Source organism: Athene noctua, chromosome 2 (genome assembly GCF_965140245.1).
Source record: "Athene noctua chromosome 2, bAthNoc1.hap1.1, whole genome shotgun sequence".
NCBI lineage: Eukaryota > Metazoa > Chordata > Aves > Strigiformes > Strigidae > Athene > Athene noctua.
The window spans coordinates 166,615,133-166,640,349 of NC_134038.1; the positions used below are offsets into that span (position 1 = coordinate 166,615,133).

At 42.8% G+C, this 25,217-nt stretch overlaps 1 protein-coding gene across 1 annotated transcript in view; it reads right to left on the bottom strand.

Annotated features, from left to right (window-relative positions):
* The window catches only part of TMIE (transmembrane inner ear), a 44,701-nt gene that overhangs the window by 4,646 nt on the left and 14,838 nt on the right, over positions 1–25,217 (bottom strand). The window contains exons 2-4 of the mRNA XM_074897526.1: positions 23,745–23,862; positions 6,835–6,984; positions 2,314–2,418 (exon numbers count right to left, since the gene is read on the bottom strand). Of these exons, the coding sequence (XP_074753627.1) occupies positions 2,314–2,418; positions 6,835–6,984; positions 23,745–23,862 (373 nt within the window). The remainder of the gene's footprint in view (positions 1–2,313; positions 2,419–6,834; positions 6,985–23,744; positions 23,863–25,217) is intronic.

The following is a 25,217-nucleotide window of genomic DNA, read 5'->3' on the forward strand; positions in this document are numbered from 1 at the left end:
CTGGCACTAGGAGTCTCTGCAGCTCCTTGAGTGAAGACATGTTAATATGAACTGATACCTCATCGGGTGTGACACACGCACAGACACACACAGGCTGGGTTACAGACCTGTTGTCCCGCAGGGCTGCCTCCTTCCCAGCTGGCTGTGTGACTCTTGTATTCCATTTTGTTCCAGCTGAAAAAGTGGATAAAAGTCCTTTTCCTGGTCTTACGTACATCCTGGGCTATAAACCTGAAACATCTGAGACCTCTCAGGCTGAGGAGGGAATTGAAAACAGGTCCCTTGCTCCTGCCTGGAAGCTGCAACCCCCACTCATCTTCAGCTTTTGAAAAATTAGGGGTGGGACTGAGATTCAGATTTAAACACCGATATCTGTAACACTGATACTCACACTCATCATTTGGTATCATTACAGTGGATGGAGATTTAGGGGTCCAACCACTTGTCTGCATAAAAGGGGCAGAATCTCTGACCCTGACATCTCTCTGTGCTCCTCTAGCACGGCAGATCATACCCAGAGGAGGTGAATTGTCACTGTTCATGCTCTGCATAAATATTTCTGTGGTTGTGAACATCTTTCCCATCCTTGATCCTCCAGCCTTACACAACCTCTTCAGTAGCTCTGGTGATTTTGGGGCCTTTCATGAACGGATTGACCTCATTAACACAGCAGAACATGCTTTTTATTTTTCTGGGTTCATTTCCTACCAGGATGGGTTGTGTAGGAGAGGAGAGGGGAAAGGAAAGATGGGACAAATGAGAAATATTTTTGCAGTGATAGACAAGCTCTCTCTGTGTGTTGAAACCACAGGGTGAATAGAAAGCATTTGGATTAATATAAATCTAACTCGTGGGGCCTGAGGTGAATAAACTACTGGAGATAACTCCCTTCTTGCCCCACAGAGTAGACAAAGCCGTGCCAATGTATATACTCCGAGATGATGTATCCAGCAGAGAGAATAGGTAGAGCTTTAGTCATCATAGAAATTTGCAAACTATCCCCCATTAGCTTTTTAGCTAAATACCCCATGGCTGTTAATATTAAGGCATAAATTGCTGAGATATTTACAAAACACACTAGGAGAAAATCTGTTCCTGCTAAAACTGCTCTTCAGATTTTCCCAGGAGGTGAGAGAAATAGCAGCCACATAGAAGCATAGCAAAATCCTTGGTTTCAGAAGTGCTCGGGGAGAGCAAAGACATGAACACACTCAGCCCTGCTCCCCTGAGACCCCGACTTTCTGTCTGCAACATGTTGTGCACCTTCACCTCCGCTTTGTCCCACGGGGCTCTTCTCATCTCCTGCCTTTCCTGAAGAAATGATGAACTGAGGACAGCTACTGCCTACAGCACCACAGATGCAGTCTGCTTTTTTTTTTTTTTTTTTTTTTTTGTATTTTGTGCACATCCTCCTACAGCTTGATTTATATGTCTTTCATCAGAAAAGAGAAAAAGGTGGATAAATATTTGGGGAGATATGAAGTTCTTTGTATTGCCTTCAGCAGTTCAGAGAAAGAGACACCTGAGAAGGAAGGAAAGTTTTCTCCTCTGTCCCCCAGACACCTCTCAGAAATCACAGGAGCTATGACTTAGAAAACTCCATTCTTTGGGTTTTAGCATCCAGAATTCACTTAATCCCTAAAATTACCCACATGTAAATCCTTTTTTAGGAAGAAATGAGTGCTATTATTTACCAAACTCTTTAAGGTCCTCGAGAAGAACAAATTTTAAATTAATGATGTCCTCCCATTAGTTTAGATCTTCTCCCCTGTGCATTTCCATGCTTAGCCAAAGTCCTGATCCTCACTCCAGGATGGCTCCAGTTGTTGTTATCGTGTAGCTCTGCACAGTGCATTTTATTTACAAGATACTGTCTAGAGAAATGCCCAGGTTTTCCTTTGGTGGACAAAAAACCCCAATGATGGTCTTCAAAAGGTAATAAATCCATACATCCAGTGGCACTCAACAGCCTGAGTATATGGAGGCAGCATGTCCTATCTGCTCCCAGTGCTCTACCCACGGCAGTTTGACAGTGCCCTCCCTGAAAGACTGCCAGCACTGTCTTTTAGCGAGGTCACTTCTTCTTTGCTGGACCTTTGGTATTCCCACCAGCCTTGCCATTAGTTTTGGTGCCTGATTTTACTTCTTCACATTCTTTTTCGCCTTTCTTCCCACCGCCTTTCTTGTCAGCAGTGTCCTTTCCCCCCTTTTCTCCCTTCTCTCCCTTTTCCCCTTTTTCTCCCTTTTCTCCTTCTTTCTTTTTGGTTCCATCCTTCCCTTCTTTCTTGGATCCTTCTTTCTGGTCCTTTTCACCATCCTTCTTCTTGGAGTCTTTGGATCCATCTTTCTTGCCCTGAGCCTTGTCCACTTTTCCAGATACAGTGGGGACTTCTTCTTTTTTTTCTTCTGCAGGCTGACCTGTATGCAAGGATGGAAAAAGAAAACAGGAAAGCAGTAAACGGGTTGGCACTAGCCAGGAAGATGGCAAAACTCCTGCTCACTGCTGGCAAATCTTGGACAAAGGGAAAATAATTCTGCTGGGGTGTTGTCGGAACAGCTGTTTTGCTCACTGACTACCAGCTTTTCGTGTCTTTGTTTTGAGAAGATAGACTAATGGGATAAAGCAGAACTGGTAATTTCAAGAGCTGAGTTGTGGATCTATTGAAGGAAATGGCTCCTGTTGGTAGGAACTGATCCATGAACATTACAAGCACAGTCCATAAGCACTTCCCCATAATGACGTTCAATGTGGAGTTGTCTGCTTCCACAAGAAGGAACAGAAACACCTCTCAGGCAATTCAGTACGGACCTGTCTTGGGTTTGGCTTTTTTTGGTTGGTTGCCTTTTCTAATTCTTTGTGTATGGGGTATGTCTCCTACAGCTGAGAGTGGACAGTAAGGATTCTGATGGGGATCTTTACTTTCAGAGAAAGACAAACAGAAGATGGCTTGCCCAGCACAAGACTACAAGGTAGGCTTAGCTTATGTCCTATCCACATCCAGTCACCGTGGGACTGGCTTCCCACCTGTGCCACTGTAATTAATGGCAGCAACATACCATGGACAGATAGCAATTAACTCTAGTGCATAGTTATCCCTCTTTAGGTATGTTTTTAAATGCCATACTAGTTATAGGAAGCTTATAATATCTTTATTATGGAATATTTTTACTTAGGAATATCTTGGATTCAGTTCCCACATTTCAGGTGAGAAGACTTGTAAATATCACACTGGCTCTGCAGACTTTAATTATTTTGAGAAAGGATTTGGTAGCAGAAAACTTTTCCCCGCCTTTCTTATTTTTATTCTTCTAGAAGTGGTTCATTTTCTCAAAAGTATTTCTGAAGTCAGAGCTTGATGCTCTAAACTCTTATCTCAAGCAGCAATTGGACACTTAAACACATCGTATTTCGTATATTTCTTGTGGAATGTTTTTCCTTTGCTCAAGACCAGCAGAGTATGAAGTTTTGCAAAGTGAAAACATGTTAAGTTTCCTATGACCTCCTTCTCTGAAAATCCCCAGTATAGGACTCATATGTGAATAGACAAGCATGTTAACACAACTTAATAATTAAACTCAGCCAAGATGTAGCAATGACCTAGGAGTGACCTCAACAAAAGGAGGGTGATTGGTCACTATTTAGCTTTCTTCAGCCAGCACTTAGGCTATGTCAAATTATTTCACGTTTGTCACAGGCTATGAAACAATGACAGTGATCTGGAGTAGGAGGTAATTTGGTATGGGCCTTTGGTGAGATGTCTCAACCTTTACCTGGAGCCATTGGGATCCAATATGTGTAAGCAGCCCCAGATTTCCCATTGCTATGACTGTCTGCAGTGTCACTTTCAAATCACAGTGAATCAAACCTGAATTTTTTACTTTTACCTAAAATATTCCTTCAGCATAAACAATAAAATAAAATCTCATCCGTGGGAACTGGCAATACATCTGTAATACAAATGGGAGTAGAATGATACAGACTCTCTTACAATCACAGGGGAAATCCTGACATCTCATTTAAAAAAAAAAAAAGAAAAAAAAGAGAGAGGGAAGAATAAAGAGAATGCCACCACATTGTCTGCTTCCATGATAAATGTGGTATGAACCAGGTGAACTCCTAAAAAATGCCAGCTGGAGCATCCTCAGACCAGAATATTTGAAGATCTCTCAGGCCGTGGACCCAGACAGTACATCTCCACCCAGAGCAAAGATCAAGTTCTGTTGGTACTTCTCCCACAGACTGGGAGACAGAGCACAAATTAATCACTTTAATATATAACATTTTATACACTGAACCCTAATGTCCATTTTATTTATGTCCAGTAAAAGGGCTTGTCATATAATATATGACACTTTAAAAAGTACATGGAGAGCCATTTGGCAGTTAGAATATTCCATCATAGCAAATGCGAGTAAAATAACGCCAAGAAATGAAAGTATTTCAGCATTGTAATATATAAATGATTAATAACATTTGACACTTACAGAAATCTTTAACGCATTTAATGGCCACGCAGTAATTAAAATCCCTCAGGTCATCTCTCTGGCCTTGACTGGGTCGATCAGGGTTTGTCACAGCATTAGTATATATAAATAGTCGACCAACACATACATTAGATTTCATGATTGCATAAATCAAGGTGGTTACCAAATGTCAGTGGGACAACATGGCAGAGCATCACACTCTGTACAGGTAAAAATAACAACACAGAGATGGAGCCCAAAGGTTTGCGCTTTCCACTATAACGCCTAAATCAGGTAGTGAAACATTTCTGGGGCCAGGATGCCCACAGATCTCAGGAAGGAAAAGCAGTGGGTTTGATCACACATAGTTTTTACATCTAACGGTTCAGGTCCTGACAGCTGAGTCAGTCCTTTTGGGTCCCCAGTGCTGGAGACATAGAGGCATTCTTAAGGCACAATTTACCGCTTCTACTTTAGCACCTCCCCTACCATGAAAGCAATCACATCCTTTTTATTTTCCACCATGGATAAAAGAATAAAGTCTAGACAACTAGTGCTGATGCAGACCTCTCCATAGATGGGGATAATGCACCTGTGGATAGATGACTCAACCCCAGTACCAGTTCTTTCAGGGCAACGTGGGCAGATCTGCCTAGTCCCAGAGGACTATGAACTTCAGAGAACACAGATTCATGAGCCATTATCAGATATCACCGGCCACTCAGCAACATGTTATTCACCAGCCTCCTACCCTGCACCATGCCACGACCATAATTCTGGGATTCTTAAATGTCAAAGGGTGGTCAACTACTCAACTTATACGTTTAACTGGTTAAAAGTTTAGGTAGTCTTGATGGTGCAGATGACTTTGTATAAATTGCTTTCTTCTAGTTATTTACTCATGAGTTCATGCTGCAATAATTTACCATGGTCTGATTAAATCTACACCAAAGTAGCCAGCCTTTGAACGGAGTACACGTACATCTTTGTGGGATGTAAAGGCTGCAGAGGAGATCAAAATTTATTAGCATTCTGGGGTGAAATGGTCATTCTGCTGTCCAGATACCCTTTCTGTCTCTTTTGGATATCCTCATGTTTAATTTATTGGTGTTCCAGAAGTAACAGTGAGGCAGGAAGAGGATGCAGCAGCAAATGAGTGAATTTGGCTGTCTGCTATCTACAGGCATGATCCTTCACAGCCTCTGGGATCTACTGATAGGTGATCCTTATGGAGTCAGAATTTGGTCTTTTGGGCAGGAAATCAAAGGATATAATACTAAACACTTCCATGTGTGTTTGCTTATACGTGTAAGAGTGCACTAACTAGACATTTGGATGACCTTTGCCTTTAAAATGGGTTAAGAGAATTTAACTGTACTGAGAAGGGCTTATTCATGCCAGTTGGGTTTAGCTCCAGAGAGTGGTCTGGCCATCCTCAGTATAGGCATAGTCCGATGTTGAAACACCTCTAAAATCCTGAGGTATGTGCAAGTTCCTACTGTTAAGCACTTAGTTCTGTATTTTGCTGGTGTAGGACTAAATTTCTACAATTACGTTATCTGCTTCTTTCACCGGTTTTATGGACTGAAGCATCACATTTTGAGTTAAGGAAATTTCCAGTTCCTATGAAGCTATAGATCACAGGGCTTGCAGAGACACAGGAAAGAGGAAAAAAATGTTCATAAAAAGGGTTCATAAAAGAAAAGAGAGGTCAAATGCAGAAAGGGAGCTGAGAAGCGGAGAGTCTAAGGTATGACGGATCTCATCAGAAAAGAGAAGCCATAGACAGACAGACAGCAAGGCAGTCCCCTAATTTCCTTGCAGGGCCATTTCGTCTTCTTCTTTCACCACAGGCAGAGAGTTGAGAGGTCTGGACTGGACAGGACCAGAGAGAGTTAGGAGAGTTTCAGTAGAGCCTAGGGTACAGAATCGGGAAAGATGAGTGAGAGCAGCGGAGACCAGTGACAGAAATACTTGCTGTCCAAACAGGGCAAGCCATTTACGGCTAGTGTGAAACTCTTAACAATTTTCTTCCTACTCATATCCCCCAACCCAGGAACTGGCCCTTAAAATGAATCAGACTCTCTGGAAATTTTAAACACTCACTTCAAAGGCATGAGCCCAACTTGTACCAATGGAGAAACTGTCCCTTTCGTCTAAATGACTGTGCCTGCTGCCACAAATGCTGCAGGTTTAGTGCATGTGAATGGGAGGGGTTTAACAAGTCATTGGCAATATCTTAATGGTTGTGCCCAAGGAGCCACACTGATTTACACTAAGGGAGGACCTAGCCCTTTGCATTCATGCATACAGAAAGCAACCCCAAGAGAAGAGATGAGTCTCATGTGTAGGTGTGGGCATAGGAGGTACCTCCAGGGATCTCGGTCAGCTCGTTGAGTGGTGGAACAGTCTCCAGTTTGTCTGCATATGTCTTGGCTGCTTGCCGTTGAGCATATCGTGCCTCAATCTCTTTTCTCGTCCGGGGAATCCGACACTTGAAGATACAGCACAGTGTGATAACTGGGAAAGGAGAGAGGGAAGGAAGAGCATTCAGTTCAGCCAGCAGATCTCTGTTTAGTACAGGCTGGCCCATTTACAGTGGGGAGACAGCAGGAAGAAAAATTAATTTCAGAAGAGTTTCTTCCAGTGGGAACCTGTAGCCATTTGCATCGGTAGAAGTACCTGCTTGGGGGATATGGTCACAGTCTAAAGCAAATGAGTTCCCTGAAAATAAATTATCATTCTTCAGGTGAGCTGTGGTAAAGGACTGAGCATGTCCTTCCCACCAAAACCAGTGTAAACCATTGCCTTAAACCATATATGCTACTGGTGTTTCTGAGAATCAGAGCATCATCAAATTAAATTCATGATCATGTTGGAAATGATATCAGCAGTTAAGATGTACCGCCACCCTTCAACGGTGTGTTATTGCTAGAGGTTCCTTACAACACAACTTTGCCATTCATTTTTGTGGCAGGCAGATGCTGGGGCTGTGGACCTCTAGCTGAAGAAAGCAATGAGGAGTTCGGCATGGAAACCCTCCAAATTAGATCCACAGCAAGCAGTCAATACATGCCTTAATTGAATTTCATGCAAATGCATTTAGGGCAGGCCTAGAACTCAGGTCTCCTAAATCTCCCCATCGTGTTCTGACTATTCCATCATTCTCCTTTCCATGAGCTAGGCTTCTTTGCATGCCTTAAGGATGCAGGTGATGCTTTTTCTCCTAATAAGATATATTTTTCCTTCATGCTTAAACCTATATGTTATTTCTGAATTTCCATCTGCAAATCTTATCATGATTCAGACAGTTCATTGTAAAGAAATCAATATCAGTTTGTTTCCCAGACTAGGAATTCACAGGCTCGAGCAGATCACTGCTTCATCCATGTACTATTTCTGACAACAACAAAGAAGCAACTTCAGGGAAAAGATCAGTGAAACTCAGAAACAGGTAATCATAAAATTAGTTGGCCCACAGGCCATAAACACATGTCAAGAAGTATGAGATCTCATGGTCACGGTGAAATTTTGAGTTGCTTCTTTGTGGGCATCTTTAAAATAGTTTGAGGGATTCTTCTGTTCTAAATGAAAGTTCAACTTTCCAGCCTACGTAAGTTCTTAACCTTGTTGATATACCGTATGGAAATGGGTTCTGCAGGCAGGCAGAGCCTTGTGCTTGGAAAGATGTTGTGTTACCAGTTTTACATGGTCTGTCTCTCTTTTTAACTCGAGTTCTCCCATGCCACATCACCACTACAAGAAAGGAGCAAGCGTCCAACTTTTGGGCACTTCAAAAGTCATGTAATCTCATCTGGCTTTATATCACTGTGAACAGCGTATTAGACCTTTGAGACTCATCCAAGGAAATGAGAGAAATAATCTGTATGTTTCATTCCAAGCGTGAGCCTTTCTCATTCACCAGAAGTAAAACCATTTTGCAGACAGCCTCCACAACACAAGCACCCAGACCATTTGGTGGTGTAAATTTTTTTCTGTAAAAGTTTGCCCTGTACCTGTCCAGCCTCTCCTAAATCAAGAGGGATCACGCTAACTAGAAACAAGCTCTGCATGACCTCTCTGTATCACAAAAGACAAAAGTGAAGTAGTAAAACAATTTTCTCAGTGTTTTGAGGTTGGTGTAAAGTTACCAAGCAAAATGTAGCAGCTCCTCTATCCCTTTTCTGAATTTGCTGCTCCCCTTAAACAGTTTGCTGTGGAGGTGCTGTAGTGGAATCACGCTCAGGGCTATCTAAATGTCACAACAGGATGAGACACCTGAAACCAAAGTGAATTGCCTAAAACAACATGAAATTGAAATAATCTGTAATTGTGGAAGCAATCAAGATGCTTTTATCCTTGCTCTTCCATGAGGGCCATCAACAAGCTGAGGGTAATCGAGCTTTTGTTTGTCTTGCAAAAGAAAAGCAAGGTACCCATAAGTCATTGTTGGCAAGCACAACACAGGCAGCTTGAAAATGGGTAACATACCGCATCTGGAAAGCACAAAGCTGGATCTGCTCTGCTTTCAGGACAGTAGGATTTCATTGTGCACCTGCCCACAGAGTCAGCTACAGCTGTGTCACAACCATGGGACAGCACAGACCTTTTCAGGCTAGCAGATAAAAAAATACCCAGGAGCTGCACAAGGACTCAAGGCAAGGCCAGACTAGACATGACTGCATTTTCAGCAGGGACACCAAGCAGGCAGACAATTTACTGGGGAGAATGGGGTATGTGCTTTTTCTCTAACCATTTTAAAATCAAGATCTAGTGTTTTCCTAAAAGCACTCTGGAACTGAGCCAAGCCAGGAAATCCTCTACTCACATTTGAGAAAAGTTTGCCAGGAAAATTAGCACCGTATTTCCTGGAGATTGATAAACAGTAAGGCCGTCAGCTTTCAAGTAAAGCACAGAGAGATGGGTCAATGCCCTTGAAAGTCAAAGACAAAATGCCTGCCAACATCACAGTAGTTGGCTCAGCCCTGCAGGAAGGAGTAGGGGTTGTTCTATATCTCATAACTCTACCAAGCACAAAAATGTTAGTGACTACCTGATAATCACGAGCTGAGCTCTCTGTTCAACTTTCTAATGGAGATGAAGCGTTACACCGAGGTACTGGGGACTTACGTTGTCTTGGGGTGTGAAATGATTGATAATCAGCTGCCATGGAAGCAAGAGGCTTATGATGAAGTGAGAAACTTTAACAAAATAGATGCAGGGCTTTCAGCCGGGTGGGCTCTCAGCAGGATAAGGTCTCAGCAGGATGGGCTCTTGAGGTAAGGGAGGAGCTGCAACTGCTGAGTCCCAAGATAAGGGGATTCAAGGAATGCTAAATTGACATGCAGAAAAGACCTAACTGGGTGAAAAGTCACAAGAGAAAGAGGAGGCATCTTCAATCTTCATCCTGAAGACCCTCGCCCAAGACCACCAGGAACCACTGTGCAGACACAACGGGGAGGGACTTGGGGCGGGATTTATGATAATGAATTCTCAAAACTAATTGTAACTTCTCTCCCTATTCTTGGGATTATAATGAATATGTAAACTTCTTACACTATAGAAAGGAGCTACTTTTCACTCCAAAATGTGCACGCTTGTGGAGGAGCGATCCCCTGTGAACCCAGTGCCGAATAAACATACCTTCTTTATAACCTTACTGGTTGTAAAGTCGTCATTCTGCACGTCAATGTGAAAATAATGCAGTACTATTCCTATCTCCATCCTCCTTGCAAGCTGTGCTTAAAGTAAGGTTCAAGCCATGCAGGGGGGTATGTATTCGATTGAATGCCATTATCTGTTTAAAAGAATAGGCCAGTGAATAAGATTTTGGTACAGGAGATTTAGAACACTGAAACTAATGCCAGGAATGATCACTTCATTGCTAATGGGAAAATATTGCCTGTTGCATAACTTTGTTTTTCCCACCAGGTCAGACACAGGAGACAGTGGACAGAATTCATCTGCTCTGGTTTGTGTGTCCCAAAGCTAGAGATGACAGTCTCAGTCACTCCAGGCTCCCTTTATTACTGATGGAGAGAAAGAAGCATCTCTGCAGGGTGATTAATCGCATCTTAAAACAGAAATTTAAGGTATGCCAAATAAATCATACTCTGACGCTGCCTTTCTCTCCATTAACTACAAAAAGAGCTTGGAGTGACTAGTCTGACACAGGTTGGTGGAAGAGCTGGGATTCCCTGGAGTGAGAGCCAGAGGCTGGAAAATGTGTCCTAGGGCTTCCCAAAGGGCATCAGAGATCAGGTGCAAGATGTTCCATCAGTTAGAAGAGGTGAATCTTACGTTTTGGCAGTTAAGAGTGAAATCTTTGTTGCATATTAGAAGTTTGGAGCTTTCTTAGCACCACTTCTGTTGTGTCTGGTAGATATTTTAAGTTTTTTCCTGCTTCAGAACGGTGAGATTATATTTGCTCCACTGATAATTTTTCTACCAAGTGAACCAGAAAGCAGTGTAACCTGTAATGTTTCCTGGGATTTTGTTGATGCCAAGGTTAACATTACATTCCACTGGAAGAACAGAGATGTTTTTGTTCTGAAGACAACCTGGAAAACTGAACATGCCTGTAAGGGTCCTAAGAGCATCCTCACCACCATGATGTTTTCTGGGGTTTGGCTGCCCAGGTTCTGGGACATATGAGAAGTAACGTGGCCGTTGGCCTTCAAAGGAGGAGTGAGAAGAAGCCTCAGTGGAGGTTCCCCTTTTCTATTCTCAGAGTGACTCTTAAGCTGATGCTCTCATGCCTGGCCCTCACTGGAGGTCCTCTGCAGTGGATGTTGTAGCTGTGCCCACACCTGGCCGTGTGTCTCATTGACCCAGACCTTGACCCATGGACATGGTTTTCTGGTTTCACCTCAGACCTGCTCCATCACTACCGATTTGCCTGCATCTGATGCCAGTTACACTTAGCTGTTGTGTGAGGGTGGTTGGTAATGAGGATCGCTGTTTAAAAATGCCCATTCCTATAAGATAACAGATCAATAAATTGGACTGTACTCCCTTACATGAGAGTTAAACTTTAATACTCTTATAAAAGCTTAGTATGTGACATGGTATCAATTGAGCATGTTAACTGACAGGCCCGTGTTCTCGAGGTAGAAGAATTACAACATTCTTAAAAAAACAACACTAAAACACTCCACGAGGTTTATATGTGTAATGAAAGTAGCTTTAAAAAGTTTTTGTTTGGGATATGAATATGTGCAGGAATATTAGTTGCAACTCAGTTACATAGTGATAACTTGATCACTCTTGATTCTGGGTCCACAGGATGAAGTATTTGGGGAACCAGTTGGCTTGGATGTAACCTGAGAATTTATTATTATGCTTTTTTTCTGGCAGGCAGATGACCTGACTTCAAGCCTTGAATACCTGTTTTATATTCAACGTTCACCAATTCTTTGATTCCTAAGGTGAATGCTTTACTCACCTTGCTATCGAGCCCTATTTAGTCCCTTTTTTTTTTTCCATGCCGTGGGTCTCCTTTTCCTTTCCAGGATTTCAGCTTTCATTTTAATTGTCGAGAAGGCTTCTAAAATGCAGCCTGATTAAACCATTGCCTGTCTGATGCTACGGTGAGATTAAAGCTCCATAAGATGTGTCAGTGTCCCATTAGCACCATGGAAGGTCCATGAAAATACTCACAATCGAGGCTTGGAATGGTGACGTTACTCATGGTTTCTCTGCTATCAAGCTACATAAAGCAGAAGAAACATCCCATGTGACAAAATGTAGTGGGATAATTTTCAATTCTCTAATTTTCTCAGCTTTTCTGTATTAATAATATATGGCCTTGTGATACTGTGATAATAAGCATCTTCCGTGAACCGCACAATTAAAATATAGGTTCTTTCTTCAATAACATTCTGTGTATTGCTTTGCTGTTTAGCTTCTAAAAAATAATTTTCTCACCTTTTTTTTTTTTTTTTTTCAGTTACCGGACATACATAGTTGAATTTAGCCAGGTATTCTGAAGGAACATTTCTATTTTAAATTAAAAGTCAGGTCTGATCCTGCACATGATGTTCTCTTTCCACACTGAAGATTGAAACTAACAATGTATCAAATATTTTTCCATTGTTTCTGCCAGGTTGATCCTGTGAAATGTAATTTTTTCAAGAGGGAAACAAATACTTAAGTGTTCCTTTATGAGATGGGTATTTTAAAGGAGTCAACTTTTTGCTGTCTGTGATGTCAGAAGAGGTATTTTAAGTGATACATTTTTGTTCTCCTGCAGATACTCAAAAAACCTGAGAAATAACGAACTCTGAGACTTGTTCCTTTCTGGATTTATGGCATGTTTTCATTATTTTTACAGGGGGCAATGTCTCCCTAATATTCATATCAAATACTATTCAGGTTGAAGGAGATGAGAAATGGCCCCCAAAACCTCTCCTCTGAAGTACAGTAACAGAGCAGATGTTAAACACAGAATTTCCACCATAAACAATTAGATGCTTGTGAGTAAATAATGGCTGTGTGTTTACTGCCACTGGCTTAAACCAAAACATTTTGTTTTGCAATTGAAGCAAGCTAAGAGCATATGCTAAGAACCATGAAAGGAGCTCTATTGACTTCAACTAAATATCCATATAGCCAAGTTACCCTGTTCATGGACTCTTTTTTCTTTTCCCTTAAGTAAATTTAGCTCATCAACAGTAACACAGTTGCCTCTAGTTTAGCTGGGCAATAAATTAAAAAACAAACAAACAAACAAAACTCAAAAACAAAACCAAACCCACCCAAACAGCAGAGCAACAGGAAGAAGAAGAAAAGAAGCAACCTGCTTCTCTTAGGAGCTGGGAAAGATGTAAATGAAATATCTTCTCCAGAGACTGCTTGATGTAATATTTCAGCAGAGCTGTGATTGAGAAATGAACAGTTTTATAAATTGAATGGAAAGCTAGGTCTGTTCCCTTTGAAGCTGAAAAAATACAGTCTATTAATGAAGCATTTAATTAACATTTAGCAAAGTAGCCCGTGCCGCTCCGAGTTGATTAGGCAGCCATTCCGTTAATGCAGGCAACTAATGCAGATGGATTCGATGGCAAGTTAACTGCAGCACTTGTGATAAGTGCTCTTTGAGAAGCCTGTAGAGTTCCTTACTATGGGACTGCCATGATGCTTTAAGGAAAGAGCTAGCGTATTTTGGCCGTTCAAGCTACTCATGGCAGTGTTAATAACTGGCTAATTGTGACAGTACTGAGCGCTACTAAACTCCTAAGAAAGTTAGTTAGTGCTTGGGTGGCTGCTTGTAGGACTGGTCCACCCTGAGTGCTGAGATAATGACGCTGCTCCTGGTGACTGAACCACCTCATTTAAAGATGCCACAGCTGCTACTAGAGATATTACTGAGATACTAGTGCTTCAGAAGGGGTCCCTAAGCTGGGCTTTTCTTCTAAAGAGTGTGCAACTATCTACAGGGCATGTAACCGCATCCTGGCTGTGGCTCAGACTTGGGATCAGGTTGCGGCAATAGGGACTCGGGATCCAATTTCTTCCAGAAAACAGACACAGATGGTAAAAATGTCAAATTTGAAGTCCAAGTTGGAGATTAATTAGATGCCCTCTCAAGATCCTTCTCATCCTGTAGTTATCCCACTCTACAGCTGTTCTTTCGGTGGAAATCTAGTACTTGGATTAATGTACTCATTTCCTACAAATCAAAACTAGGAGCCAAAGAATGAAGAGATCTAGATTGTAGTCCCAATAGCTGTGCCAATAGGACTTCAAGTAAAACATGTTTTCAAATACGTCCACCGTTGTAAAATGCCCTGAGGATATGCTGAAAAAACTGCTGCGAGGCCTCAGGACCAATCCAATATTTGCTCAGTCGTTAAGCTTAACTATGCCTCTACACATGATATTTTCTGGTGTCTGGAAATGAGGATCTGTCCACGACATTAGATCACATCATCTGACCTCTCTGCACATCATGGGGTATTATGTTTAATTATGGCCTGAGTGGAATAACTCGTGTTGGATTGAATCCCACCTTACTCTGGGAGAGCTGTTAAGGGGTGGACAGTGTGGTAATATCACCCTCCCTGACACATTTCTTTCTCAAATTCTCATTTAAATTGACCCATTTTTAATTTCCAGGCTCTATTCTCACCTCTATCTGCTAGACTAAGAAGACCTTTAATACTTTTTTTCTCTTTTCTTTCTGAGGCCCTTCAACGTTGCAACCAAGTGGCCTTCTTCCTTCCAACAAGCTAAACAAAGTGCATTCAGTGAGACACTTTTTTGAAGACCTTTCTCCAGGCGTTGAAGAGAGGTGAGGACTTTGTGGATTTTTTTTTTTTTTTTTTTTTTCCCTGCAAGCCTTTGTTTTTTCAGTATTTGTTTTCATAGATAGGCACAAGCATCTCACCGGGACGACATACAGAGCTCAAAAAAATCTTCCTACCTCTCACTAACCAACACTAATACATTTAAATAACTTCTTACAGCAGCATCGCCCTGAACTGTGTTGCTTAACTGATTGCTTTGCTCTGATAATAGTTACTAAATTTTAATAATTATAATACAGCCACTGAAAGTTTGTTTATTCTGTAGATGCAGTCTCTATTCCTTTCTCCCAACCACACATCCTTGCTTCTGCTGTCATTCACTGCATTTTGTTTGAACAGATTCAGCCAACTCCCCATGTGGCTCCTTCTACCTATTTTTTCTTTTTTTGTTTGTTTGGTTTTTGTTTGTTTGTTTGTTTTCCTATTCTCTCGCCTATTGGCAAGGAGGATAGCTTTAGCAGCAGACACTTTGTATTTATTCTGAGCTCACCAGTGGAAAATATGGGTTAGGTTTGGACCTCTTATCAGAATAAATGCTTCCTTAGATGCTTTTAGTCAGAACAGAGATTTCTGGGCTAGGAAATGTTATGTTGGACAAAAAGAAGCAGTTAGTCACTGAGAGATCCCTGGAGCATCCCTGCAGATCCAGGGCACTTGGTGACACAGGTCATCTCACCCTTAGGTAGATATCTAAAGCAAACAGATTAATTATTCCCACTTATTCTCTCATCTAGTCGCTCTAGATGCCTACTCTGAAGGCATCTCTAGATAAGCGAGATGAATCATAGTGACAAAGTCCATATTAGATGTTTTGGCTGGCAATCTGAGCTATTAATTAACACAAGCCCTAAAAAAAAAAATAAATTAAAAAAACAATTCAAAAACTCCTGATTGATTATGCTTTCTGTCTCTTTCTTGGGGTCTTCTACGCCTGGTGCAATAACTCCTAAGGCTAAGGTGGAGCTCCCGAACTTTCTTTCCCCATCATCTTGTCTTAAAGGCTGGGAGCAGGAGTGGGATTTACCATCATAGGCAGTGAGAGGTTTGGGACTGAACCCTTTCCATTGCCTCCGTGCAAGGAGAGGTGCTGTCACAAGGAGGAGCCAACACTGCAGCTTTGTGAAGTAAGATCTAGGGATGATTGTTCCATAACAAGGAGAAATACCTCTTGTGAGGCATTTATTCAGAAAAATAGTCAATAAGCTGGGCCTGTATTTTCTGTCGAACTAGACCGAGCAACAAAACCCAGGATCCCAATACCTGCAGCTACTCTTGTGACTTGGAAAGATCAAAACTGGATTTGGATCTAAACTGGGCAACTCAGACCTGTCTACTCCCAGACCTCATGTATCCTATGGATACATACAGGTTTCAATTCATAATTAATTGTAAGCAGCATATGGCTGCTACCTACACTCATTTATATCAGCTGAGAAGCAGGTTTATGGGCTATTATTTACCCTGCCCTGGGAATCTGAAAAATCCCTGTTGTTTGGTGTTAGCTGGATTTTGTTTGAGATGGTGGCTTGTGTCTGTTCTTTTCTTCTGGATAGAGAAAGTGCGTGAAATTGCACATGAAGGGCAAATGGGAATTAAAATTACAATAGTCCATTAAAATAACAATAGTAATAATAAATGAAAACATGAGGAATTAACCAAGTGGGTTTTCCCAGGAAGGCTGCAAATCTGACTTGCATATTCAGATCCATGAAGGCATACACAAGTGAGACTTGCTTATCTCACATAGATTTCAAGCACACCTGATTCGTGCACTGTGCCATACAGCAAAGCTGCCTCTCCTCACAGTCCCCACCCCTGATACCAGAGACCACCTGTGCACAAATCCGCACTCCATCACCCCATTGCCTTGACCATGGATGGTTACCAAGCGGGAGGGAGGATGAAGAAGCAGGTTAGGCTTCCACCTGGTGAGGACACCCAAGGAGAAGCTGTTGTGGAGCCCCACCATGGTCCAGCAGCCCAGTTCTTCCCCTTGCAGATGCCAGCCACAGCCCCCTCTATGTGACCTGATAGCTGACACATTTAAGAGAAGCCAGCCTCAGGCAATGACACCTCCAATGCTTTTTAGCTGACGGGGATCACAACCGTGGGCATGTGTGAGTGTGTGAGTGTGAACATGCACAACAACGGAAGTTTCTGATAACATTATAGTACAAAACAAGAACAGCATAGGTTATTTGTTATCAAAGTAATCACCAAGAAAGAATATTGTTATTAATTGGAATACTTAAAATAGTCCTTCCTTTGTAAAAAACACTTTTTCTTAAGCACCCCATTTTGGTCTCAGCTTGACCTACATGTGCTGGTCCCAATAATTTTGGAGGCCTGGGCTATTTTGTAGGCACACAAGTGCAGAACTGCTCTAAACCAGAAGGAAATATCTCACCTGTGGTAAGAGGTTTCCTTGAGAATTTGGGCTGAGGGCAAAAGAAGGGCTAAACCTATTGCCTCCACGTAAGAGCCATCCCTTGTCCCAAGTGATGTTCTCTGTGATAAAGGACAGTACTCTCCCTCTTGCATCCCTCTCTGCACATATTATTCTGTGCACCCTGATGAGTGTTTCTCACATGCTGGGCTGCTGGTGATGCTCTGAAGATAAACAGCTAAAGCCTTTGTCAGAAAGCACCTTGTGAAACATCCCTGAGTCAGCCTAAATTATCCATGCCTCACTGGAAATTCTGCACATTAATGCAAACATCTGGGTAGTTTTGCCATCCAAACAGTAATGGTTATTCAATAGTGTAAATCTTTTGCTTGGCATTTATACTTCAACACCCGCAGCAAGCTGATGAATAAAACCTCGAACACTTCAAATTAAAACGCACTCAGTTAATTGCATTCAAGATGTTTAATGGCTTTTTTGGTACTCATTAAATAATACTTGATTCCTGGGAATGTGTTTGTTCAGTGTGAGCCTTCCCCCCTTGAGCTCTCACACTATTTTATACTCCTCTTGAACTTCTGACAGGTTCAAGGGAAAGGCTTCCAGTTTCTGCAGGGAGATAAGCAAAAGCTTTGCATTCGTGACTCCCAAGCATCCCTCCTGATGACAGACCTGCTTCTTCAAGCTTTCATGTCTGTAGTTATATGTCAGGAGAAAAATTGCTGATGCTCATGTCTGGGGCTACATGTTACTATTTGACTGGCATACCCATTCCCATGAGAATGGGAAAGCATCTCTGGTAGGTCTTGCAGAAGGTCACAAAGATAAGGAAACAGAGGTCAGAACTGAGTCCTTCTGCAATCAGCTTCTGCTTCAGCCCACTACTTTGTCACTCCTCATCCAGGTTAGCCCTACTTCCCAGCAGTACTAGAGCTGGTGTGGACTACATGTAAGGATGTGCAGTGAAAAAAACTTTTCTGTGGCCCCAGAACGGTTCTGGTGTTACTAAAACACTAGCACCCAATGAATTAAAGGTCCACCACTCATGGACACAAGGTGGTCTAAAATCCACAGCTGGCTTAGGTAGCTCAGAAGTTCCCTAGCATGATAACTAGGTATCATTCAAAACAAACTTGGTCTTCGGTTTGAGTTGAGCACAAGGTATGAGTTTATGCCTGGAACATAGCAGCGGGATGCAGAAACAGCTCTGCAGCAATCCCACCACATGTGGGAACCTCCTGCTACGGTTCCATCCTACCTTCTCCCTCATTTTCTCCATTCCATGGAGTACAGATTCAAAACAGGATGATAAGGAAAAGGGTGTCTCCCTGCCTCTGGTACCTGAAACACATCTGTCATGTATCTCAACATCAAGCTGGCATGATAGAGAAGAAGGAGGACGCTGGACTGGAGCTGAGAGGCATTACTTCCCTACTCCCATCAGCCTCCTCATGCCCTCTCTCCTCTATTCGTGCCTTTCACTCTAGAGGGATATGCCAGGAGGGATATCAAGACTGTGTCCAGACCCAGTTGTTCAATTGCTTCTGTAGAAATCAGTGGATCGTTACTCAAAGAGGTACTGCCTGCACCCTCCAGGGTGGGCTGCTGTCAACAGCCCTGGGGGTGTACATAAACAAGGAAGCTAGCAGACCTTGAAAACAAAGTAACATCCAGAGAGGAAAATAAACAGCTCCCAGGCCTACTTTAAAACATCGATGGTGGTTGTGATGCCAAAGAAAAGGGAGAGTCAATGGAGAGCACACAGGGCAAGCCTTGGGCCAGCTGCTGGCTTTCCCAGGGATGGGTCAGGACCACCCTCTCCTCCAGCACAGCACTGCAGTTTGCAAAGGGTAACACTTTTGGGGCAAAGTCCTCAGTCTTTGTAGGTGAAACAGGCTGTGCAAGATTCCAAGGTTATGACTCAATCCCATCCTATCAGAGCAGTAGTGTTGGGCCTCAGCTCCCTTCTTACAGCTTTCACAGGACAAAAAAAAAAAAAAAAAAAAGCAAGACCAAGATACCACATAGCATTACTCCTGAGTGAATTAAATCCTCCTGACAGCTAATCTCAGTTTAGCTGTCTGTTGTCTCATCAGAGCATCTCCAAGAAAAAGATAGACCCACGTAATGCCTGTCGCTGCTCCTGCCTGCAAGGGGTCTCTTATCAACCAGCACTCAGGGAATCAATCCAGAGCAGCTGAATTATGCCAGGTGCTGAGAGGCAGCCCTTATAAGGACCTCAAGGTACACTGATTCAAATATTCAAAAGGGAAAGTTCCCTTTAACCAAGGACAAAATGACTAAGTTAAAATCTTGGGGCTTACAAGAGAAACAGCAGTGAGTTGGTACCTGAGAAACTTCCCTTGTCCTCCCTTTCTTTGCAGATTTTTTCCCTGTAGAGGTTGTGTTTGCTTTAAAAATGAGCTCTCATGTGCCTTCTCCAGTTGCAGCAAAAAAGATTTGACATATCTGATATTTTAGTAGATAACAATTGTGTAATGATGCACGTATCCATAAGCATTATGCCTCCAGCATCACCTGCGTGATGCTCTGCATGTGCTACTAAGTTTTATTTTCTACTGTAGGTTGGTTTACTCCCAAATTTTTTTTTTCTCTTGTGGCAAGTCCTATCACAGAGTGGAACCAAAGATAGAGGTGGATGTGTCTGACAGAGAGATGCTTTTATATGGCATCTGAGAAAGTTCGCTATTTGCTTCAGGGGAGATAGAAAAGCTTTCTGCTAACTGGTGTGCAAACCTTTCATCTCCTGGTCTCTGCTGGGTAAAGCTAGGAGTTGCCCCCTTTGGTTTGTAACCTGACCAAAAAGGTTTTTATGAGTTAGAAGATCTTCCCCAGAGACTTTTTACCCATTTCATCGATGTGTGTTGTCAAACAAGATGTCTTTATGTGGGGTGGGTTTTTTTGTTGTTTTTTTGGTTTTGTTTTTTTTTATAAGAAAATGCAAGTTTTGGCTTTGACCATTTTTTCTACCTTTTCTTATGCGATGATGCCATCTTGTGGAAGTTGCTAAGAGCAAGAGTTGGAAACTACACCTAGATCATATCTATAATTTGAGAGTCCTGTCACTCAGTAGGAGCAGGTTTGTGTGGTGGAAGAGCACAGAGGATCTGCCATCCACACTCCGTGTATTTCAGGTGGGGTACTCCGGTTTGGTCCTGTGGCTGCCCTTAGCAACTATCATACATCTCTTGCGACCTTTTTGGAGCAATTATGTCCTATTTCCATTTCAACTGAAAGGAATCCAGTTCATGTGCTCCACAATCACCCACAGCGAAGTAGCTAGGGGTATTTATTTTAAAACCATCTCAGTCCTCATCCTCATTTACTCCTCACCTGATTTCACATGATGAAGTAGACACACCCTTGATAACAAGGTGAGGTGGTAAACCAATGGGATCATGTGCAAGCCCCAAGAAGCCCTGGAAAGGATGCTCTTCTGTCTCCTAGTTCAGAGGGTTAGTGCTGTTAGAGGACTGTGTTACCCTCTTGCTCTGGCCGGGAAGGTGCTCCTAGAACCAGGAAAAGGAAGGCATACTAAAGCTCTTCTCTGTTCTTGCCCCATTAAAAAAGTAGAAAGTTCCCTGGTTTTCTGGACTGATACCAAGGCAGCTTCCAAGACCCCACTCACAGAAAAACCTGTGTCTGCTCCTAAGAGTTAAAGTTTTGCTGCTAAAGCTGGGGAACCATCGATGCTTTGGGGATCACAAAGCAAAGGAGGAGGACGATGTTGCTGGAGCAAGAAAACTGGTGAGAATTGATTTTATGATTCAGTTATTTGAATGTCAATAAGTTTGAACCTGCCCTGTTTTGACTTGGATCACAGACTTTGTTAAATAGTAGCTGTCTTCACCAAAGGTTTACTGTTTTCATGAATCTGACTGGTACAGTTGCTTTCAAGTCCTTCTAATCATTGAAAGAAAGCTTCTGCAAACAGAAAGGCTGTAACAGAGCAGTAGAGCTATAAACTGACTCTATTACATGTTGTGATGCACTGGATCTATCTATCACTCTGAGACAGCAAGCCAAAACCCTGTGGTCTCCTAGTAAATACTTTCATACTCTTGCAGTAGTACATACCTCTAGCAGGCTGACATAATGGCCTGATTTTGTTGAGCTACCTGTGTGTGTTAGTAGGAACTCAGAATCTTAAAACAGATGTTACTTTATTGAATTGCACATAACCGATTTGTTTGCTCGTCTAAACATGGATCCTTCACAAAGTATTTTAGTTTCTCATAATCCACTGCTTTTGGCACTTAAAGTAACTTTCTTTAATGCTGTTTTCTATAATACATTTCATTTCTGGGCTGTCACTGGTTGAGTAAATTTTCATGGGTGTTTGCTTGCTATTAATATTTTTAGGTAACTATTTTCTTTTCTGCAAGCAGTCTGCCATCTGATGCGTTGGTTTGCCAGCATGGCAGACTTTCCATGCTTCTAACCCTAAATAACCTGGTTATGCTGGAGACAATTTCTAATGAACAACAAAACACTCAGCTCTACTGGGCAAAAATTTCTTTACAATTTGATGCCCACTGAACCAAGAATAAACAGCTAAGTAAACCCCTTCACCAGTCTACTCACATTCTAAAGCTCGTGCTGTTGATTTTGATGCCTGTTTCACATGGTGTATGGAGTCACTAAGGTTAAATACTTGGCCACATTCACTTTGCTCTGTGGAGTTTCTTGTGATTGTTTGCAAAGGGTGTTGTAGCATGTGATGAATTAACATAAGCTTCATTGATGGAGAGCGGGCAAGTTGTAGGAATAGTTATCCCTCAGTCTTTGGGTGTAAGGTGTGGTGTTTGCCCAGAAAGGGCAATGAGGGGAAAAGAAAACAGAGGAAAATCCTCGTACTTGCTTTGAAAATGTGAATGTCTGGTTTAAACTGAGCATGGGAACAGAACGGGAAGGCTATCAGGGGTGGACTGATACCTACAGTAGCCGAAGAGGTCGTGGTGGCAACATGAAGCAACTTGATTCCCCCAATACTAGCAGAGACAGCAACACACAGACTGCTGTGCTCTTTGATTAGATTAGGGCTACATCTAGACAGGGTTTAAGTAGTAAGTTAAAAAATAACAGGGAACGCTAGAAATCAGTCCTATGTTTTTAGAGCTGTCCCAGCAAACCTGTGTTGTAGACAAGGACTGCTTGTAGGTTAGGGTTGGGGTTGTCTGTGGCTGCTCCCCACCCAGAGGCTTGTGTGTGGCCACTGTTTTGAGAGGACTCCTCGCTTATGAGGACTAAGCAGAAGTGATGCAGAAAGCTAAGGCGCTCAAGACTTTCCTTCAGTTGTTTTAAAATGCTTCATTGCTCCACTTGGGAAATTGATTTCAAGAAGCCATTAGGGCCACAAGCCAGAAAAAGAAGAGAACTGTAAAAGATGCCTAGAAGATTCAGGTGTATCTAAGTCCGTGTGGCTGGATGATGTCCTTCCTGGTGTGGGTAAGGATTTAAGGTGATTTCTAAGTGGGTAGGATTTATCTCGAGAGACTGAAGACAAGCTCTGTCCCTCTGCTCACCTGTCCCTAACAGGAAAAAGGGGAAGTTCAGAGGAATTGTAGGTGAGTCAGTATATCTTTGTTTACTGGAAGAAGTGAATTAGCTATACACTTTGCAAAAATCTAGAGAGTAACAAGAAGATGGGAAAGAAATGGATTTATCACATTTGACTCATATCAAACCTATCTATTATTTTTTGGTATGAAGTTTTAGTTGGCTCAAGGAGAGAGCAGAAGATCCTTCCTTTGAATTTTGATGAGATTATGACAATGTCCTAAGTGATATTCTCATAAGGAAGCCCGTGATAGCAGTTTGCAATGTACAGTGAAGCTGGCTTACACTCTTCCCAGGGAGTGAGCTGCAAGGGGAGGACGCTGGATGAAGACACTCAGGTGGGGAATCAGCCATACCCAGATAGATCCCCAAAGTGTGTTGGGAGAGCGTGTGATCCCATCCCATGCAGTCACCAGGTCTGAGCCAGTGACTTCCTAGTGCCTGGGTCCTAAAAAATGAAGGGTTTAAGCCCTGAAAGCCCTGCTAAAATCAAGTTGAAAGTCTTGGCACCCAGAATAGGAGCTGGGGATCTTCACATCAGATCTGTCTGTGACTGCAAACCTCCTGAGGCTCCTTATCGCAGCATGTGGGACGGTGCAACAAGAGCTCACATATAGTTGTATGTTTGTGCGACAGGGAAGGACCATGGCTATTACATGCATTTGGGCTTGAATGTGGTACTGTAGCTGAACACAGTCCTAGCTATGGCACAGCCCTACGGTAGCTCTTCTTCTCTGGGATGTCACCAGTTAGGACCTGTTGATCGGTATGTGACAAGATGAAGCCATGGTGGCCCATCTATGGTTCCTTCAAAGATCCCACCTGCCTCTCCCTGCTGCAAAAATCCCCTCAGTGTGTAGCCCTGTGATGCCAAAGACCAAAGAGCCTCAGCCTGTGACCTCCATGGCCATCTGGTCTGTAGTCCTCCAGGAACAAGTCTCACTTGAGGTGGTGCTGTGGTTGGTGCAAGGCAGAGAATTACAACTTACTGACTGCCAGGACAAAGATGGCAAAGATACCAATCACCTGCCAGAGGCGCAGCCCCCAGATCACCACCGTCTCTGAAGTGACAGGGTCCGGTTTCTTTTTGGGGGGTTCTGTGGTGGCCTGGGAAAGAGGGGAGAAAAAAAAAGTGTTTTAAGATTCGCAAGGGTCCCTAAAACAGTCAGAAAGATAGCAATAGCATAGGATGTGGTGGACCTCAGTTTACTGGCTCCCCAACAATTTGGAAATCTTTGAGGAATAGACTTTGTTCAAGGGCTTGTATCTAAAGCTTTTGCCATTTTGAAATTTATCTGAGGTATTGCCAGTTTTCATGATGCAAAGCAAATCTTTTTGCTGTTATTTCTTAAAGTCCCAGCTTCTACTAAAGTGGCCATCTTCTGGGGTCAGGAGGAAATTTTGTATGCTTTGCATTCCTATCTTTAAAAGATATTTTTAAGACTCAGCTGCAAAATGTAACACGGCACTTTTTCTTTTCTGAAAAGACTTCTCCACAAGTTGCATTGCAATGGTATCTGCTCTGCTAGGGCTGGGTGAGAAGGGAAGGAGGAAAAAACCTAAATGTCAAGAGCCAGCTGCTCCCTAAAGATGGGGAGCTGAGGAAGACAACACAAACAGCAGCAAAACCCTATCCCACCATCCCCAAATAAGGTGAGCAGGGCAAGCCCAGGGTGGCAGCCAGGGTGAGCAGAGAGCCCAGGTCACCAGATCTGTCCATAGTGATGGGACAGAGCCCATGGCCAGGCACAGGCAGGTGTCAAACACTGGAGCCTTGGTTTAAAGCTGTTCCCACTGGACAGGAGTCAACCCTTGCTGCACTCTTACAGTTGGCCCCAGCAGCCCAACTTCAAGAAGGAGGATGCTCTGGGTGCCTTGGAGAGTAATTTCTGCCTTTCTCCTGAACCCTGGTGAAACACTGCAGAACTGTGAGACCAAATAGGACAGAGGTTACTGTGTGTAAGACAGCAGTCGATGCTGGCCCTCGAGTATTGTTGTGTCTTTCTATTTTTATTTTCATGCTATATTGTAAGATCTGCCAGGAGAATGGGGCAGCAGCTTCCCTGGCTCAGATTTGCATTCTGGTGATGAAAGATGCTAGGTCTGTTCGTGTTCTTGGCGTACGTTCCCTTCCTGACTCCTCACTGGTCCCTTTTTCTCTGCTCAGACTTTGTAAGGCCTGAGAGGAGGGCTAGTGTTTGGTGCACGCTGGTTCCCACCTTCTTTAACTGCGTAGTAACTATCACAGCCTACAGCTACCCCTGCCTGAAGGAGCAGTGCAGGATGGGACCGCATAACCTCTTTGCTCTGCACTGGCCTCACTAGAGCTGCTATAGGAGGAGAGAATTTGTCGGGCAGAGATCGCTCTGGCCATGCCTGGCTCACCTGCCCTGAAGGCAGGGTTGGCTCTGGGGCTGCTACAAGCAAAGATGTGTATCTTGTTTCCAGTTGTCTTGCTGTGG